This window comes from Macaca nemestrina, chromosome 3, assembly GCF_043159975.1.
Source record: "Macaca nemestrina isolate mMacNem1 chromosome 3, mMacNem.hap1, whole genome shotgun sequence".
Classification (NCBI taxonomy): Eukaryota; Metazoa; Chordata; class Mammalia; order Primates; family Cercopithecidae; genus Macaca; species Macaca nemestrina.
Genome location: NC_092127.1, coordinates 83,329,124 through 83,341,358, shown reverse-complemented (window position 1 = coordinate 83,341,358; position 12,235 = coordinate 83,329,124). Strand labels below are relative to the sequence as shown.

The 12,235-nt window shown below is 37.5% G+C and overlaps 1 protein-coding gene across 1 annotated transcript in view; it reads left to right on the top strand.

Annotated features, from left to right (window-relative positions):
• The window catches only part of LOC105486304 (Rho guanine nucleotide exchange factor 38), a 128,376-nt gene that overhangs the window by 102,091 nt on the left and 14,050 nt on the right, over positions 1-12,235 (top strand). Inside the window, exons 8-13 of the mRNA XM_024794250.2 lie at positions 2,981-3,085; positions 4,529-4,648; positions 8,040-8,351; positions 10,641-10,784; positions 11,607-11,805; positions 11,939-12,198. Of these exons, the coding sequence (XP_024650018.2) occupies positions 2,981-3,085; positions 4,529-4,648; positions 8,040-8,351; positions 10,641-10,784; positions 11,607-11,805; positions 11,939-12,198 (1,140 nt within the window). The remainder of the gene's footprint in view (positions 1-2,980; positions 3,086-4,528; positions 4,649-8,039; positions 8,352-10,640; positions 10,785-11,606; positions 11,806-11,938; positions 12,199-12,235) is intronic.

Genomic DNA, 12,235 nt, shown 5'->3' with positions numbered 1-12,235 from the left:
AATTCTGGGCAGGCTTTTGAATAAGCTGTTATATTCTTTAACATATTTATCATCAGCTTCTTATATTTCTCAATTGTGAACTAAAAGTGAATTGTAGTTAAAGTAGCCTGAAGGGATATTAATTAGATTTTTCCCCTTAATCTTTTGAGAGGATGTCCTGTCAGCAATGAAGCATTTTACTGTTAATCAGAAAATCAGCTGCATAGGCTTGACGGGAAAAGAGATAAATCTCAAATCAATCAATTTTGCACTTGTCAGCAGCTCAGGTGAAATATTGGTAGAGTTAGGGTATAAAGCTATTACCCAAGAGGAAGGTTCTCTTCGATTCATCGTACATATATTGAACTCTCTTGCACCCAGCACCATGTTAGAGATTGGGAATACAAAGATGAACAGGTGTAGGTTCTGAATTCAGACTGCTTGGGGTTGAATCCTGATCCTACTACACCATGGGTAAGTTTCTTTAACTCCCCATATTAACCAGGGTAAAGACCACATATCTGTTCACAAAGAGATTCCAAAGGCATAGTAGGCTAAATCAGGTAGCTGTTTATTTCTCTCTTTCTCTCTCTTTTTTATTTTTTTAGAGACAGGGTCTTGTTCTGTTGCCCAAGCTGCACAAGAGTGCAGTGCCATTATGATAGCTCACTGCAGCCTCAAACTCCTGGGCTCTAGGGATCCTCTCTCCTCAGCCTCTTGAGTAGCTCAGACTACAAGCATGTGCCACTGCTCCTGGCCCCTTTCTCTCTTTTAAGAGTCCTGAGATGTGAATCCAGATGACCTCTGCTTCATAAGATCCTTCAGGAACCCAGTTCCCTCAGTGATTTTTCTAAACATATTGTCTTCATCTGCCTGGTTGAAGCTGGATTCCTGCCGTGTGTTCTTTCAAGTCCCAAAGAAATGTTATAAGGCCAAGATTCAGACATGAAAAACAAGGCTTCATCCACATCCTATTTGCACAAACCTGGTTACCAGGGCAGAGACAGCTGCAAGGGAGTCTGGGAAATGTAGTCTCTAGCAGGGCAGCCAAGTGTCCAACTTGAACTAGAGGTGTGCATTCTATCAATAAAGGGACAGCAGGAGGAATGTTAACAATCTCTGCCACACCTCCTGAAGCTTCTGTTTCTTTATCTCTAAAATGGCATTAGTCATAATTCCATTATATGTGTGTAAGGATTACAATGAGAAAATGGAAGAAACGTTTTAGCAGTGTCTGGAACATAGTCAGTGTTTAACAAATGTTCGCTATTATTTTCATTAAAACAACAATAGTTAATCTGAAACAACCAAAATCCATCAGTGGAGAGAATCACTTAAACCATTAACCAGGATTATGAGAGCAAATAGGAGAGAGAAATTAATTCTCTACAGTTCAAAGAATAGGAGAAAAGGGAGGATTTACAGAATGGGTGACATTTGAACCAGTCCTTAAAAATAAACAGGATTTTGCAAGGCAGGAAATGAACAGCAGCATATTCCAGCAAAAGAAAACAACATGGAAAAGGCTTGCTTATAGGAAAGTAGAATTGGGCAATATTTCTCTCAGTGTGATTCTTGAACCTTCTACTTTGGAATCATCTGGGTCCTAGCCAGATGATGTACAAAATAAAATATCTGATGATGACTCCTAGGAAACTACATTTTAAAAAATCTGCCCTAGCATATTGTTATGCACACTAGACTGAGTTGGAGCATAGCAACCCTAAGGCAGAGGATGCTGGATTTTGTGGGGATTACAAAGAACTCTGCTGCCTATTTAATCAAAATCTTTCTAAATAAACAATATTAAGAAATTTAAAAATAAAATAAAATGTCACCATTTTTGATCCATTTAGTTCTAATATCAACCATCTTAAATTTAAAAACATATGAACCAAGAACTGCTATGGTTACAACCCAGTGCCAAACATAATAATACATACTCTATTCCATAAAGCATTTGCATGTTCACACAGATTTTGCCAGGATGAGACTGGTTCAGATCTTGTTTTGTAGCCATTTTAATTGCCAAGAAATACTGCTTGCTATTAATAGCAGTAATAAATGTGTGCTCCTAGAAATTGCCACAGCATAAAAACCATATCTTTCTGAATTCTAATGGATGTACATGTAAGATGACAAAAAATAACTGAATATATGTGACACTATCTTAACTCTGCTGAGTTATCTTAACAGAAGGATTCTTTTTGCTAAGATTATTTATTATCCTTCAAATTTGAGTTGATAAATGATTTTCACATTTCTTTCCTTTTTTTTTTCTGAGACAGAGTCTTGCTCTGTCACCCAGGTTGGAGTGCAGTGGCATGATCTTGGCTCACTGCAACCTCTACCTTCTGGGTTCAAGAGATTCTTCCGCCTCAGCCTCCTGAGTAGCTGGGACTACAGGTGCGCACCACCACGCCCAGCTACTTTTTGTATTTTTAGTAGATGCAGGGTTTCACCATATTGGCTAGGCCAGACTCGAACTCCTGACCTTGTAATCTGCGTGCCTTGGCCTCCCAAAATGCTGGGATTACAGGCCACATTTATTTAACCATGAATCTAAGAATATTTTCTAAATAAGCACTGTGAAATAAATTGGAATGAATCATACGAACAAAACAATAAGTTCTAGTCAATAGATGAAATGTGGCTATTTTATAAACCCAAAAATGTGATACGGTTTGAGTCCGTACATAATACATGCCATTAAAAACTACAGAGAAAGTTTTACAATCCCACATCTACCATAGCATGGGTAAAGCTATGTGGAAATTAACAACAGCAATTTGAACTACAGGACTTGGCTTTGCTACACTAACTGAACATCAGTTGTGCTATGTACCAACAGAGACAGTATGTGTTAAGACAGCGTATCATCAAATGTTTTCATATCATCAAAGAATTTTCTTTTGTAATGTGCTGGACCAATATGGTCTGTGCTATTTTTAAAAATATCTATTTCATTTGAGTTATGAAAATAATTTCATATATATTTTAGGTTAAAGACAATACCTTTAACAGAGAAGAAAAGCTGTTTAGAGCTTTAGAAAAGACTGTGAGGCTTTGTGTGAAGAACATTTCACTCTGTCTTCAACACATACAGGTAGGTGAGACACAACTATTTTCAGTGTTCTACAGGAACATCTGATACAAAGCATTGATTTCCATGGTTATTTTGAAGAGTAAATGTGACTGTTCCTTCCTTTATATTATGACACTGGATCAAAATTGGAAGGATGCAAACTCCTGGTAAAGGAAGCCAATATAAAGAGGTGTTTTGCTGTTTGACCTCTTACCTTCTCCACTCCCTCCCCAGTCCAAATAGTCATATTGTGGGACTTTTTTGCTCAGATGATTGCCTTATGGACCATTAGCATGCTTTCTTTATAACAGAGATGAGCTCATTAACACAAAATTGCAAGACACAGAAAATTTGTTTGTTTGTACTACTAACACATCTCTTTGTAGTACCTAAAATAAGTATAAACATCAATATAAAGGAAAATAAATTGAACTACAAAATCCTATTAACTATAATATGCAAATGCTTCCATGAGATTATGTTAGAAAACAGAAATACTCCCAGAAATTTCCAGTCCCATAAGAAGTTGTCCTGACCCTTTGAGAAACACTGATTTCAACCAGCTAATTGGAGTACAGTATGATTATGCTCAGTAGAAAAACCAGTCAGGTTTCTTCTAATGGATCTCATAAAGAGGAAACAGTGTCCTTCATGCCACCTTGACAATGGCTATGACCATGAGACATAGAAAGTTAGTAGTGTTACATGTAAATTAGTTACTAAACGGTCCCCTTCTATATTCCAGAAGTTTTTCTCTTGTATATCTTGGATATCTGTTTCTGGAAGCAGTTGTTTGCACTCTTTGATAAAATATCAGAATGATTTGGAGACAAGTTTCCATGTTATATAAGAACATATACTACTCTGTTCTTATTTATTATCTGATACAAAGCCTGCCTTACAATCAGGTTTGCTATTTGCTTCCTAAAGTGCTGCCTTCTGTGAAAAGAAAACCAAAAACAGTTATAACAGCCAGAGAGCAGTGAGACCCCTGTCCTTTACATATCTTTCAAGGAGTAAATGGCTCTTGGGAACATCTACAGGAAAGTCTTCTATTTCCACTAATTGATTCAACAAAAAATGTGAGCATCTTCTCTTAAAGAGAGCATTAAATTTTCTAAGGAAAATTGATGAATTTAAATCAAAGAGGAGTGATTTTTAAAATAAGGAATTTGTAAGAATTGCAAGCTAAAGAATAGCTAATGAGGGAATTTAAGATGGACTGTTTAATCAAAGAGGGTCTTATACTGAGTACTAGGAGAAAGTGGCATAAGAAAAATGTAAGGAAAGATATTCTTCCAAGCAACCTGATTGCACAGAGCATTTATAAAATGTTTGTTGTTCCTTTTTTAATAACCTCTCAGTGATAATTAAGGGTTATGCTGACGAAGTCCACATTTGGGATACGTTAATTATACTGACCTCAAAACTTGCCATTTTTGTAACTTTGTTCTTGGGTTTCAGGATGCCATGCCCCTGGCTCTGCAGAGTGTAATGGACCTTCAGGAGATTTCATACAACAAAGACGATGAGATGGGCTATTCTGAGACCCTAAGTAATGCCTTAAATTCGTGTCATGACTTTGTAAGTTATTTATATTCACAGATAAATGCAAATTAAATAGTGAGGTTGAAAGGAAAGCTACTTTTCATTTATTTTTCTGGAGTCAGAAATAAAACATGCACTCAAGCAAATGCTAATGCCAAAATTAGTAGATTTAAACGGGATTTTTAAAATCATTTAATATTTTTTAAGTGGATTCGTGAGGATTTTACTATGATAGAAATTTAAGAGGACCACAGATTGTGTTTCTAGGCGTAACCAGTGGCAATGCTGTTTTTAAAATCAATATTTAGTTTATGTCTGCATGTGAAATATTAATAATTTATTAAGTTAGAAAGCTATGCTTTTCTTTTTCTTTTTTCTGGGACAGGATCTGACTCTGTTGCCCAGGCTGGAGTGCAGTGGAACAATCTCAGCTCACTGCAACCTCTGCCTCTCGGGCTTAAGCAATCCTTGCTTCTCAGCCTCTCAAGCAGCTGCAACTATAGGGGCACACCACCACATCTAGAAGATTTTTTGCATTTTTTGTAGAGGCAGAGTTTCACCGTGTTGCCCAGGCTGGTCTCAAACTCCTGGGCTCAAGCGGGCTATGCTTTTCTTAAACAAGTTTCTGGAAATGCCTTGAGTCCTTACAGAAAGGGCAAAAGTACTCTCTGAGGATATGACACTTATTAACATACTACATATTGGAAGGCAAAGCCTTCCTATTGAGAAAGACTTTTATTTGAGAGTCATATGTTATTTATTTTGTTCCATGGTAAAACATTTATTTTCTAAGAGTTCTATAAAATATATCTTGGGAATCATAGAAACATGCTTGAGCCAATAACACATTTTAGTAGTAAGTTACTCTGGGTAACATCAATTTTAATTTCTGTAGGTATTATTATTTCATAGCAGCATTTCAAGAATTATATAGAAGATAGACAGATCATCTTGAAAGGGGCATTTTTGTGTTGGCATTATAGGCATTTTGGGTAAAACAAATCTTCATGGAGTGGCCCTTTTATTGGAGGATGTTTAGTATTTTTGGCCCACCAGGCTCAAAATCTCAGTAACATCCCCCCACATCAAGACATTGTGAGAACCTGTGAAGAGTCTCACATACTTCCAAACCCTAGGAAGTCATACAGCCCCCAGTCTAGTAGAAAAACCACACTGAAGTATTTTGCTTTTCTTGCACTGGGGAATGGAAAGTCAGGCTTACATCTGAGCTAATATGATAGAAAAACAGGTCAATGACGGACGGATGGATGGATGGATGGATGGATGGATGGATGGATGGATGGATGAATGAATGGATGGATGGATAGATGGACACAGACAGATAGATGATGGTGATGATGAGATAGATAGATAGATTAGATAGATAGATAGATAGATAGATAGATAGATAGATAGATAGATAGTTGTTTTTACAGTATATGTTTAATGGAAAAGGTGTGGCTAGTTCTTTATGTATTTTCTGCATTTAATTACAGAGAGCACACATTCTAGAAAAGTCTTTAAAGTTTGCTCTTTAGCTTAATTCCAATACATTAAGTTAATATGTATTTATTGAGTAGCACCTGAAAGTGTGGTATGTGGCTTCTCTCTCAGCAAGCATGCTGCAGACTTTGATAGAAAGAAGACAGAAGGTGTCTTGCATACCTTGCCTAAAACCACAAGATGATTAATTAGGCTAAGTTAAAAAAAATTGTGAGAAGGCTCAATATAAAAGTAACTTTTATGGATAACATATATAGAACTCTGTTTAAAAATCAAATATTAAGAACTCAAAATCTATCTAAAGGCAGAGCAGTTATTCTTATCTGACCATGAGTGATACATATCTACACATTTTGTTAGGACAAAATATTAAAATCTAGTTCTTATTTGTTCTAACCACAATTCCTTTGTAAAGGTGAATCATTTTGTGTCTATGAGTCACTGGATTTTATATATATATAATTATATTGCAATACTGTAATTAGATTACCTGTAGAATCCAGTCAAGTCACAAACATAGTAATTTATCCCAGATATGGTAAATACAGTAAATAGATTCTTTGTTTACCAAGGGACTCATTAAACAGTCTGTGGGTGTATATTGATTATCTCATAAGCTGGACATCAAATTTAATTTGTGTTGGCTATTGCTGGTGCCAATAAGAGATTGGTTTCTCTCTCTTCTAGATTTCCCATGAGTTCAGACCAAGTTACCAGGGGCCATTTAAGTTAATTAATACAATCTGCTGCTCAGATACTGATTCCTAGGATATCGTTTGGGTTACAAAAGAGAAACCTACTTCCAAATTATCATAAAATATCATATAAGCATACATGATAAAGGGTAAAGTAGGGCAGTCAGCAAATGTAAAACAGAAGAGAAATAGAAGAAATCAAATCTAGGATGATCAGGTTATGTCATGAAGATGGGCAGTTCTATGAAGTTCATTTTCAATGATTCAGGCCAAAAAGTGTAAACAATTTAAGACACAGAAATAGCTTCAGTTTAATCCTTTAATGTATTTAAAACAGAACTTATAGGCCAAGGTGAGAGAATTGCTTGAGCCTAGGTGTTCAAGACCATCTTGGGCAATAGAGTGAGACCGTATCTCTACAAAAAAATTTTAAAAATTAGCCAAGCATGGTGACACATTCCTGTAGTCCTAGCTACTTGGGAGGCTGAGGTGGGAGGATGGCTTGAGAAGAGGCTGCAGTGAGCTGAGAAAGTGCCACTGCAATCCATCCTGGGTGACAGAGTGAGACCCTGTCTCAAAGTTAATTAATTAATTAAAAATAAAACAAGTTACAACTCTGTTGTCTTTTCTGTCTCAAGGTTAAAATACCTTTATTAAGGGGTTGCTATCTTTATAGGGGATATAATTCCACTACCAAAAATAAGCCTCCAGGGTAGCCAGGGATTTGGGGCTGAAATGGGAAGAATAGGGTACAGTCTCCTACGGGATTAACTATATTCCTTTTGCTACCAGCAAAAGATGGGAGCGATGTGGTGAATCTTTTACACAGCTTTGGTAGTCAAAGGCTAGAGATTCCCCCTACCCTCAAGTGCTGGCTCTGGGATGCGAAAGAAGGGGAATGAAAAAGTGTTGAAGGAGATGACAATGACAAAACCAAAGACGGTAGAGAAAAAGGTGGAGTTATATTTTGGGTGAGCAGGCTTTAACTTTTGAATTCCTCTTCCTGCTCACTTTTTAGGTTCAATGTTACAACCTAGAGCGCCTGTTTTAAGTCTTTGAATAGGTTTAGCCAGACACAAAAGTGATCAGATCCTCTTTTAACCTGTCTAGGGCTTTCCTGTTTTCTTTTGTGCTTCTCGTGGGGGAAAAGGTAAGCCTATCGATAGCAGCACTGGACAAGCTACAGGCTGATCTTCTCTCCGAAATGGGCTCTTTTTTTCTTTTGGCAGGCATCTCACTTACAGATACTCATCCTGACGCCCTTGTCAGCCCTGCTGTCCTTATTCCCAGGGCCTCACAAGCTCATCCAGAAACGCTATGACAAACTGCTGGATTGCAACAGCTACCTGCAGCGATCAGCAGGAGAGGAGTCAGACTTGGCCAAAAAGGAGTATGAGGCCCTCAATGCCCAGCTTGTGGAGGAGCTCCAGGCGTTCAACCAGGCTGCTCGGAAGATTCTGTTGAACTGTCTGTGCAGCTTTATCACCCTCCTTAGGGACCTGATGCTCGTGGCACAGCAGGCTTACTCCACACTTGTGCCGGTAAGCACAGCACCAACACGCAGCTACTTTGGCCTACTGGATCTGCTAGAAACCACACCCGTACGAAAGCCCTGTTCAGAGTGTGGACTTGTGTTCAGTGTGGTGTGTGTGTGTTTATTTTAACTAAAACCAGTCAGATAGTCTCCTGCTCCTTATCTGTCTTCTACATGGGAAGCTCAGAGGGTTTCCTACTTCAGGTTTACTGTGACTTACACATTTGTAATTCTTTTTTGGAGATTCCTTTTCAAATACCAAACACCTTTCAGCCTTGCTCCACCTGACTGATGCAACATGAAGTTTATCAACAATTTATTTTTTGTATTTCTTTCTGATCAATCGTTCTTAGATGTTAACTATGACTATTTAAGATGTGGCTCTAAATAGAAGGCCATCTCAGCATAATGAAAGACGCAGGATAATATTCAAACCATGCTTTGTTTTGATTTCATTTTTCCCCAAGAAAGAGAAGCCTGGTTGTGTGTGTGTGTGCAAGTGTGTGTGTGTGTGTGTGTGTGTATGTGTGTAGCTTCGCCTCCCATTAGGATATAATTTTATAATTATTTTCCTGATGAGGAAGAAAGATATTTACAATTTATATCAACTTCTTAAAAATTAGTTTGGTTTCTTGGCCCTACATTTCCAGTATACTAGTTCTTAACTGAATGAGATGGATAGCTATTCAATGGGTAACACCTGGAGCAGAATTAATTGTCCCTACTTTATTTTCTATTGTGGATTAATTAACTTTTAACTTATACTTTGAATTAAATTAAATTGAATAAACAAGGGCTATGTTTACAGGATTCAAAAGTCAAAATTATGTAAATGTATAATCAGTCTCACCATACCTGTTCCTCTAGCATCCCATTCCCCACTCTCATCCCATTTTTATTAGTTTATTTTTATGCAGTTAGTGCTTTCTCATGCCAGTAAAAATAAATACAAAAATATATTTTTATTTCTTAAAAGTAAAAAACAGCATATTATATATACCATTCTGCAACTTGCTTTTTAACAATATATTCTGAGAATGCATCTACGATAGTACATGGAGACCTTCCTCATTCTTTGTTTTTTTTTTTTTTTTTTTGAGATGGAGTTTCACTCACCTTACCCAGCTAATTTCTTTCTTTCTCTCTTTCTTTCTTTCTTTCTTTCTTTCTTTCTTTCTTTCTTTCTTTCTTTCTTTCTTTCTTTCTTTCTTTCTTTCTTTCTTTTCTTTCTTTCTTTCTTTCTTTCTTTCTTTGTTTCTTTTTCTTTCTTTTCTTTTCTTTTCTTTTCTTTTCTTTTTCTTTTTTTTTGTAATTTTTAGTAGCAGGCCAAGTGCGGTGGCTTACGCCTGTAATCCCAGCACTTTGGGAGGCCGAGGCGGGCGGATCATGAGGTCAGGAGATCGAGACCATCCTGGCCAACATGGTGAAACCCCATCTTTACTAAAAATACAAAAAAAAAAAAAAAAAAATTAGTTGGGTGTGGTGGCACATGGCTGTAAACCCAGCCACTTGGGAGGCTGAGGCAGGAGAATCACTTGAACCAGGGAGTCGGAGGTTGCAGTGAGCCAAAATCACACCACTGCACTCCAACCTGAAAAAAAAATTGTTTTAGTAGTGACTAGTTGCCCAGGCTGATCTTGAACTCCTGGGCTCAAGTTATCTTCTGGCCTCAGCATCCTGATTAGCTGGACTTCAGGCATGCACTACCATGCCTGGCTAAGATTTAAAAATTTTTAGAGACAGGGTCTTGCTGCGTTGCCCAGGCTGGTCTCAAACTCTTGGACACAAGCAGTCCTCTTACCTCAGCCTCACTGTTGGCTGTGATTACAGCATGAGCCACTATGCCAAGCTTACCCAGTTTTTGAGGGGTAAGGATGTAAACTCCATTTCTTTGTAGGGAGCATTGTTGAAGAATTTGTTTTAAAACCAGCACAGGCTCTTAATCAGTGCTCTTTCTCTTAGCTGCTTTCCCTTGCCACCATCCTACCCAACCACAAGGGAGGCATCTACTGTCATGAGCTCCTGAGCTTTTCTTCCAAGACTTCATTGCTATTTTTTCTCTTCTGTTCTTTTATTTAGGCTTGAAACTTAAAAAAAAAAAATCCCTATCATGTTTGTGGGGTTTCTAGAGACAATAAATTAGACTGTATTTATCTAGAAGTTCTAACGTTGCCCTAACTTTTCACAATGGAACTATCATACACCTCCTCAACTGTTCATCACAACTCAATACATTTAACACCTGATATGATTATCTCATTGTCTGGAAACAATGCCATATTATTTCTACCTATAGGTGCCACTGTTGGTTTCAAGCATTTCTGAGATTCAGAATCAAGTACTAGAAGAGGTCCAAAATTTGAATTGTGTGAAAGAAAACAGTGCCACCTTTATTGAGAGGAAACTCAGTTTTGAAAAGAAGAAGCCTGTGCAGATTCTGGTGAGTGTGGCAGCATTCATGACAGTGGTAACTTTCACCTCTTTGCCTTGTCCAAGTCGTATTATCATACTATTTTCCAGATCACTTATCTCATTCTAATATCCTACAATTTATGTATATGTAGAATTTCTTGTACATTTCTATCCTGTATATCATAAGCTCCATAAGATTATGAATTTTTTTTTCTGCTTTGTACATAATATATCCCTAAAAATGCCTAGATGACTAAAATGGTGCTTGTCACTAGGTAGGAGGCACTCAATAAATATTTGTTGAATAAGATTTTATAAAGATAAATCATATAGTCCAGCCCTTTCCTTTTCTACATAAGGCATACCAGGCCCCAGAGATAAGTGGCTTTCTCAAAGTCTCTTAGGGCCCGAGCTGATGGGGGAGTATAAGCCTCCTGATTCTTGTCTAATTTGCTGATGATATTTCCCAGATAAAGACATTTACATGTACAATGTACTTAATTGAATATTATTTATCAAGTGCTTAATATGCAAGGGGTTGTCTACAGAATGGCAAAGAGTTAAAAATGGTTGTGCAACATCCAAGAGAGATTAGAACCTCTGCCTTCTTATTCTTGTTATTTCTTCTCTACAACACTGCCCTCCTGTGCTTACTAGAGACATTTTTCACTGAATAAGTGAGCTGGGTACTTCACAATAATAACCTGCTCTATGCCTGCACCTTGAAATAATCCTCTAAAAATATATGACTTCTACATTTTAAAAATCTCCAGGGAAAAATTATTTACCAACTCCATGAGGATTTGATTATTTATCTGTCTAAACCAAAACTTCTCCTTATTTCTCCCAGCCAGAAATGCCACGTCAAACTGACATTCATCGCTCCAAACTTCTATCCACATATAGTGCAGAGGAACTCTATCAAGCTAAGCGCAAGTGCAATGCTACACAAGAATATGACATCAATCTTCTGGAAGGAGAGTTGGTGGCTGTGATAGAACAGAAAGATCCACTGGGGAGTACAAGCAGGTGGCTTGTGGACACAGGAAGTAAGTTTTTCCCTAGAACTATCACTCTTCTTTAAACTGAGATTTTCTGAGGGACCTCCACGTGCTTCTCTGAGCTCATGTTTGGGAAGAGTATACCCATGAACTTGGTTCTTTCTTTTTATTTCCCATCCAGATGTGAAAGGATATGTTTATTCCTCCTTCCTAAAACCCTACAATCCAGCAAAAATGCAGAAAGTGGATACTGAGAACAGGTTCTGTGATGATGATTTTGAGAACATCAGCCTCTTTGTGTCTTCTCGGCCAGCTAGTGACAGTGTCACAGGCACCTCAGAAAGCAGCATTGGTGATAGCAGCTCATCTCTTAGTGGCACATGTGGAAAGTTTGAAACAAATGGTACTGATGTTGACAGTTTTCAAGAAGTAGACGAACAGGTAAAAATTTGATGTAAAAATATGTGGTTGTTCAAAT